Source organism: Pongo abelii, chromosome 8 (genome assembly GCF_028885655.2).
Source record: "Pongo abelii isolate AG06213 chromosome 8, NHGRI_mPonAbe1-v2.0_pri, whole genome shotgun sequence".
Lineage (NCBI taxonomy): Eukaryota > Metazoa > Chordata > Mammalia > Primates > Hominidae > Pongo > Pongo abelii.
The window spans coordinates 98,802,918-98,811,556 of NC_071993.2; the positions used below are offsets into that span (position 1 = coordinate 98,802,918).

General features: G+C 36.7%; 1 protein-coding gene across 4 annotated transcripts in view; it reads left to right on the top strand.

Moving 5' to 3' along the window:
* BTAF1 (B-TFIID TATA-box binding protein associated factor 1) overlaps positions 1–6,654 on the top strand; it is a 107,005-nt gene extending 100,351 nt beyond the window's left edge. For all 4 annotated transcript variants that reach the window (XM_002820973.6, XM_054522622.2, XM_063727661.1 and 1 more), the window contains 4 exons: positions 437–648; positions 2,282–2,441; positions 2,807–2,977; positions 4,443–6,654. In XM_002820973.6, the coding sequence (XP_002821019.1) occupies positions 437–648; positions 2,282–2,441; positions 2,807–2,977; positions 4,443–4,586 (687 nt within the window). In that variant the 3' untranslated portion in view covers positions 4,587–6,654. The remainder of the gene's footprint in view (positions 1–436; positions 649–2,281; positions 2,442–2,806; positions 2,978–4,442) is intronic.
* The last annotated feature ends 1,985 nt before the right edge of the window (positions 6,655–8,639 follow it).

The window sequence follows — 8,639 nt, forward strand, 5'->3', positions numbered from 1 at the left end:
CAATAAACATTTATTGAGGCTTTAGCCTCAAAGATTGAGGAAAAGGAAGGTAGGTTTGTTATTAGATAAACTTCTGGGCCGGGCGTGGTGGCTCATGCCTATAATCCTTGCACTTTGGGAGGCCGAGGCAGGAGGGTCACTTGAGCCCAGGAGTTCAAGACCAGCCTGAGCAACATAGTGAGATCTTGAGTCTATAAAAAAAAAATTAAATGAAAACTTCTGAAGAGGTGACCAGGGAACTCTAAACCTGAGCACCTCAAAAACTAGTTCAGTGTGCTGCAGGGTGACAGATTGCAGCCCAAAGTGCTAATCTGCTTTCCAGATTTCAGGTACATTTAACCTTTTCTTGCCACAGAGAGAAATGTCACAGCGAGATTAGTTTTCTACTTTTATTGAACGCTTATGTAGTTTTTTTGTTTTTTTTTTTCTTCCTAAGTTGCTGTTGGACTGCGGTTTGGGAAATGGCAGCACTTCCGAGAGTGGCACAGAGTCTGTTGTGGCCCAGCACAGGATACTGATCTTCTGTCAGCTGAAAAGCATGCTTGATATAGTAGAGCATGATCTCCTCAAACCTCACTTGCCCTCTGTCACTTACTTGAGATTAGATGGCAGCATACCTCCTGGTCAGAGGCATTCCATTGTTTCCCGGTAAGTGGCTTCTAAGACTCTTATTCATAAATAAATATATTATTACTTACATAGAAGTTTGCCCCATGAAATATTTTCATTGGCTAAATATCTGCAAATGTGTTTTTTTTAATTGTGTAATTCACCCCAAATAAACCCCTTTTTAAATATAGAACTACATAAATACAATCGAATAGATTATTTGTTTAGTATATGAAAAAGGTGTGACTATAATAGGAAAGCACTCTGAAGAGCAGGAAAGAAATTTAAGGCATCAACCAACAGTAAGGATGACTACTTTCCCCCTTAGCTTTTTGGGAGAATTAGGGTGAGAGGAACCAAACAAGTGGCTTAGGTAAAATCTCCATCCTAATCCCTGTTTGTGCACTGAGAACAAGTTGGAATCTGGCCCAGCTAGGAAGCAGAACTGGTGAGTGCGGTGTTCACATGTGGTCTGCAGCCTCTACTTTTAAAATCTCAGTGGTTGCTTTTTTTAAAAAAATGCAGATTCCTAGGTTCTGCTTAGTCCCAAAGCTGCTGACTTCAAGAGTAGGCATTTTTAACAAGCATCCCAGCCGAGCACGGTGACTCAAGCCTGTAATCACAGCACTTTGGGAGGCCGAGGTGGGTGGATTACTTGAGGTCAGGAGTTCAAGACCAGCCTGGCCAACATGGTGAAACCCCGTCTCTACTGAAAATATAAAAATTAGCTGGGTGTGGTGGCACATGCCTGTAATTCCAGCTACTCTGGAGGCTGATGCAGGAAAATGACTTGAACCCGGGAGGCAGAGGTTGCAGTGAGCAGAGATCGGATTGGGCCACTGCACTTTAGCCTGAGCAACAGAGCAAGACGTCTCAAAAAACAAAAAAACAAAAAACAAAACAAAAAAAACCAAGCATCCCTAAGAGATCATTAGGCACAATAAAGTTAGAGACCCAGGGAGGGACTTTGGAAGCCGACAGGCTCAGGTTTGACTCCTGGCTCTGCTATTTAAGCAGTGTTCTCTTGGGCCTGTTTATCATTCACACAGCCTCAGTCTCTCTAAAATAGGATATTGGTAATAATACCCTTATAGAGCTATTGTAACAATTAAATAAAATAATGCATATAAAGTACAAAGCCTATTGCTTGACTTGTAGTAAGGATAATAAATCGTAGTTTGGTAGCTGCTATTTTTAATGTTAGTTTTTTCTTTTTCCTAGAAGTTACTAGATATCCTTTGTCAGTGTCTTCTAGGACTAGTACAGTAGTAGCAACCCTAACACTCTCACCTCCTGTCTTCCCTGAATGAAAGTCTAGCCTGTTCTCACACTTCTCTCTGTCCCCATACTTTAAAGGTTCATAGTTGGGTTTATCTTAATTATAATTAGCATTTAATTATAGTTTTGCAAGTTAGTCCTTACCTGATGTTACTAAATTCAATGCAGTTCGCCTTATTTTGTATTTATGAAATTCCTGACTAGCTTTGGAATGCCCTCTTTTACTAAAAACGTTATACATATTGAGAGGATATTTTTCTCAGATCATCACGTAAGTATCCCTATTGTGGATTTTTAAAGCAGCATTTTCATTTGTGCTCTTTAATTTTTATTTAACAGTTTGTTATAGGACTTAGGAATGGACTAATTTTATTTTTGTTATCTATACTTTTAGGTTTAATAATGACCCATCTATAGACGTTCTGTTACTTACCACTCATGTTGGTGGCCTGGGACTTAATTTGACAGGCGCTGACACAGTAGTATTTGTGGAGCATGACTGGAATCCTATGCGAGATCTACAAGCCATGGACCGGGCCCATCGCATTGGGCAGGTAAAAGTCAATTTTACCTCACAGATGGTAACCTGTGCATGAAAATATACTCCCCCAGAAAGATAGGAAACCTTGGTTTAGTTCTTGCTCTGGTGTTAACATACATGTGTTATGACCTTGGACAGATCACTTAACTCTTCTGTGGTATCACTTCCTCATGCATTACATGAGGTGCTAGCACTTAGGAAAACCTGGATCACTGTTCATCCCTAATATTCTGGGATTGCTGCACACATTTTGAGCTCATGTGGCCAGACAAAATAAAAATCCAACCCTAATTAGGCAGTATACTACAAGCCCTCTGACTTATTGGAACCTCAAAGCTTAATATGTGTTACAGTTGCTTAACTGTTTTTCTTATCCAGAAACGTGTGGTTAACGTATACCGATTGATAACCAGAGGAACACTGGAAGAAAAAATAATGGGGTTGCAGAAATTCAAGATGAACATAGCGAATACCGTTATTAGCCAAGAGAATTCTAGTTTGCAGAGCATGGGGACTGATCAGCTTCTTGATCTGTTTACTCTTGATAAGGTAAAGAACTTACACAATTTGTTGTAAAGTTGAAAGTATTAAAGGAGCAGCAAAATGCATTCACTTTAGTATCCATGAGATCACCACTGGAGGGAATTTTTGGTGCCTAGATAAATTCTGCAGCATACTAGGGGATGTGTGAAGTTTTGATTTTTTTTTTTTCATTGATGTCTTCAGTGTCTTGCCACAAAGTTTCTTTCCTTAGTCCTTTTCTGCTAAAGCACAGCTTATCACTGGAGTCAGTAAGACTCATGGATGAGAGTTCTTGGCCCTGCCTCCTGTTAACTGGTTACCTTAGGCAGATTATCTCTCTGAGCTTCTATACCTATTTTACTACATGGTTGTGAGGTAAGATAATATATGTAGCAGTCCGAAAGGATATCTAGTGTAGATTCTCAATAAATAGTAGCCATTGTTATTGCAGATGATGGAACTAATACATCAGATAACAATCTATGATCAAAAGGATGTACCACTTGGAAATATTAGTGAGTCTAATATTGTAAAACCAATATAGTTGGATTTAAAGTCCTACATAGGTTCAGAAAATCCACTGCATACTTAGTATAAATTATGGTGGGGTATATGATGATTAAAACTAGCTGTAATAACAGAAGTGTACTTTCAAGTAAGAGAAAATCGTTCTGCCATACTATGTGTATGTTAAACCACATTTGAAATATGTCTAGTGTGGGGTGCTACATTTTAAATGGTAACAAATTTTAAGTCCCTGGTGGCCAGAATGTAGGCAGGTTCTTCAATCGTGTCATATTGAAAGTCAAGATAAAGTTGAAAGAATGAGACATGTTTAACATAGAAAAAAGAAGGCTCAAAGAAACATGCATAGCCGTCTTCAAATAGCTTTTATTCTGTTTGAAGGAATATTCTTATGGGTGACTTTCAGTGACCAGAACTGGGCTCAGAGGGATGTTTTAGGGAAATGGCCTATTGCCATAAAAGGCACTATTTAGACAATTGGCAGAATTTGAAAACAGACTATATATTAGAACATTTTAATATCAGTGTTAGATTTCCTTAATCTGATCTTTATATGGTTATGTAAGAGAATATTCTTGTTCTTAGGAATACATGCTGATTCCTCTCAAAGGATGAAAGGACATGATGTCTACAACTTTCTTTCAAATTGTTCAGGGAAAAAACTGATATCTAACTATATTTGCGACATCCATATATACATACACATAATATAAATGGGGAGAGAGAATGATAAAGCAAATAAGTTCTTTGTTATGTTCTTATAATTCTTCCATAATTTTGAAGTTCTTTCCAAATAAAAAACTAACAAATAAATGTATTTGGAGATCATGAATTTCCCCATCACTTGAAGTACTCAATTCTGTTGAATAATTGTATTAGAAACAAGTGTGATTTTAAAGGAAAATACAATTTGTGAAGTTAACCTCTCATTTTATTTTATTTTATTTTTTTGCCAATTTTTCTTAAGGATGGCAAAGCAGAAAAAGCTGACACCTCTACTTCTGGGAAAGCAAGTATGAAATCAATTCTTGAAAACCTGAGTGATCTTTGGGATCAAGAGCAGTATGATTCAGAGTACAGCCTGGAAAATTTTATGCATTCTCTCAAGTAACTGTCAAATATTGTAAATGCAATTGCTGCTAGTTCAGTTACATTTCTGCTGATATTCAGCAAATTTCTAAGTTTATGGTGAACTTTTAACTCAATGTGTAAATAGATCTGGAGAATATTCAGCATAATGCTGGCTCTTGTTTCACTGGGGGAAACAAGTTATTCTCAAATATTTGCACTGTATTAAATTTAAATGTTAATGTGAAATGGTTTAAATTTTACATGCTGAAAAGCTGCAGAGCAGAGAAACCAAACCAGGTTTATTTGTGCTACCAGGAGGTGTTCTTAATGGGAACAGGCCTCCTATCTTTAGTCACTTTGTACAGGATGATACCCATGAGTACTTTAGTGTTTGTATATGTTTTTTCTTTTAAATAGAACTTGTTTTTATAATTGATTTAAAATAGGGCTTTTTTTCTATAAAAGCCTTAATGAGCCATAATTTTAAGAATATAAGAATAGTGACTATGATATTGGTCAGTCTTAGAACATGAAAATGTCAGACAATGAATTTAATCGGGCCCTTGGTGGAAACATTTATATATTTAATGCAGATGCATAGTGTTTTTCAAATCTTTAACATCATTTTTTCAACTTTTAAGATATAATATCAACTATTCTAAATACAGGTAATGGTATATTTAAGGCTACCATAACATCCTATTTAGAGGGTGGTTTTTTTTAATTTATCTAATGGCTACAATATAGCCAGATTCAAATAACATATGTACTCAATAGGTTTCAATCATATATATAATATATTTTTTGTAACTATGAACATATACAGTTTTCGAGAAGTAGATTTTACACTGTTTAGAATTCCAACACCTACAGTGGAAAGACTGTTTATTGTAGTAATGCATGGCTGAAGCATAAAAGGGAGAGAGAATTTCTTTATATACACAAACATACATGAATATGCATATCTATATGCATAGATGTACCTATCCTGCACCCAAAAAGGTGCCTGGTATTGGCACTAAAATCATGTAGTTATACTGGGCAGCAATAATAATTGGGCATCAGGCTGATTACTCAATGGTGAGGGTAGGTATATGTAGATAGATGTGCATGTATGTGTTTGTATATATAATTTTATAAGTTTCACGCATAAATTAATACATGCCTGTGTGCATACATATGTATGGGATATATTTGTATATATATGTACAGGTAATAAACATCCCCAAGGTTTGTGGCTGGCCATACACATAGGCATCAGTTTAACAACCATCAGACCTCAGCTGTACGAATAACAGGTGTTTTGTTTAATTAAAATTATACTGTTCTGCAGCATTTAGACATTTGTCACATTTCATTAGCTTTGACAACCATACTGTAACATTAAACCTAGCATTCCACAAGAGAATAAATATAAGATTGAAACTGTAAAATATATGCAACTGTGTGTTATTTGTAGGAAATGGTCACTAGAAAGAGCAAAAGATTATTCAGGTATACAGGTTTTTTTTCATTGTTTAGGATTTTAACTCAAAACTTTATGTAGAAGAACATTTCAGTATATTTGAGTTGAATATTTTTTTATTAACTATTTATTTGCTAGTTCCATAAACCAGCTTTTAACATAGCTCATAGTAATTAATATTTTCTAAGAATAAATACAGAGCAATATATCATTAAAGGGCTATGAAGGGGTAAAAGAAATCACACCATAAAAGTTAGTACTTTTTCCCAATTTGAAATGTCAGATAGAGCTAGAAGTCAGATATTTAGGCTGTTTAAACTTTCTGAGAGTTTAATCAAAAGGTGTGTATTTCTAGAAGGATGACTAGGAAAATGATATGTGGTTGCTTCTGAATGGGAAACAGGAGTCAGGGCTGACAGGAAAACTTAGAGTGGCTATAACATTTTTAAAATAATCTTTTGAGTTGTAAAATAATAAATCACACATTTCAACTTTTCCATAGAAAGGAAAACACGTAAACAGGTAAGAACTAAGTATTCTCAATTAAATGACCCAGTCATTGTAGTACATCTTAAGAATAATGAAGAGTTGTGGAGAATTGAACTGAGTAATGAATGATATTAAAGAACTGCTGTCAATTTTATGGATGTGATGATTTGGTAGTTTTTTCAGTGTATGGGTGTGGGAAGTAAAACAAGCATGATAGAATGTTAACTATTTTAAACTGGGAATTGGGTTCATAGATATCCATTGTATTACTTCCCTTGGTTTTTGTGTTTTTATGATAGGAAATAGCAAACTGTTAAAAATATAGATTCAGAGATTATTAGCCTTATCATTTGGGTTTCTTGTAGGAAAATCTTAACATTTGGGGGCCTGGGTATAATTTTTGTTTCATGTGTACACTCATATATATGCTTATTGTATATGCTTATTTATTCTACAAACATTTCTCCAAAAAGTATTCTAGTGAAAGGGTAAAAGTCTTTGATGTTGGGACTGATTGAACTGGTATAGCCTTATTCCTTCTGGATGGTTTATATGAACTTATTCAAAAGTAAATATTCCACTGAAGCTATTTGAGAATGTGATCGCTTATAGACAGAAGTGGAACTCGAACATAATAGAAATTATACAAAAGTAACAAGCACTCCATCACACATCTGTTCTAAATATTTAATCCTAATAGAATCTTCTATGTCCTGCAGACCTCCCATGCTGGCACCAGTGGAGTCTAAAGTGAAATTGGGCTGGGCACGGTGGCTCATGCCTATGGGAGGCCAAGGCAGGAGGATCACTTGAGCCCAGGAGTTCAAGACCAACCTGGGCAACATAGGGAGACCCTGTCTCTACAAAAAATAAAAAAATTAGCCAGGCACAGTGGCATGCTTTTCTTGTCCCAGCTACTCAGGAAGCTGAGGCGAGTTTGAGGTCGCAGTGAGCTACGACTTCACCACTGTGCTCTAGCTGGGTGACAGGGCAAGACCCTGTCTCAAAAAATAATAATAATAATAAAGTGAAATTGATTGCAGGTACACCTGTTATCAGATGCCAGAGGACTCAAGTGAATCAATAAAACAAAAACTTGAGTTATATCAATTAATAGAAAATGTTTCCTATTTATACACAGCATTTTCTTTTTGTGTGTGTGTGTGTGATGGCGTTTCACTCTTGTCACCGAGGCTGGAGTGCCAGTGGTGCCATCTTGGCTCACTGCAACCTCTGCCTTCAGGGTTGAAGCCATTCTCCTGCCCCAGCCCTCCTGAGTAGCTGGGACTACAGGCACCTGGCACCACGCCCAGCTGATTTTTGTATTTTTAGTAAAGACAGGGTTTTGCCATGTTGGCCAGGCTGGTCTTGAACTCCTGACCTCAGGTGATCCACCTGCCTCGGCCTCCCAAAGTGTTGGGATTACAGGTGTGTGCCACTGTGCCCAGCCTATACACAGCATTTTCAACCACCATCTGTAAAGAGATACAAAGTACCTCCTGCTTCAAGAAAGGGTTCCTATGAGTCTGTAATAAATCCACTAAAACCAGTGAAGTTCTGTTAAATATAGGGGCTGAGATCCTAATTTCCATGTAGAGACAAGAGAATTAGTCCCCTCCATAAATCTGCGAAGAGATCACATATTCAAGTAGGACTAGATCCGTGAGCACACGCACAAAGTTATCTATATGAAATCAGAATCCCAGGCCTTTACCACGGGTGTAAGTGTAAGGTCTGGGTTTATGCTAAGTGTTTTATACTGTAAGAAAGAACCACAAGTCAAGAAAATAAAATCAATTCTGGCACCCCAGCAGAAACAAATACAAAAACTGCCCTTTACGGAGAGTTTCTAATAGGGTCCCATAGGATTGTCATAGAAGGAAAGATTAAGCCTACATACATACCATCTACAGGAGGAAAAGCCAGCAGATACAAGTAGAATTAATTCTTTAAGAAGTACAAATAAATCGTAAAACAGATAGATAGGAAAATACTATGAAAGATTAGACATTTGAAAACCAATAAATGAGAAATAGTTCTGAATGCATTTTACACACAGTTGGAGAGAGAATTTGTGAACTGGAATGTTGAACAAGAGAATCTTGTTAGGAGGCCCAGAAGGAAAGGGAGATCATGGGA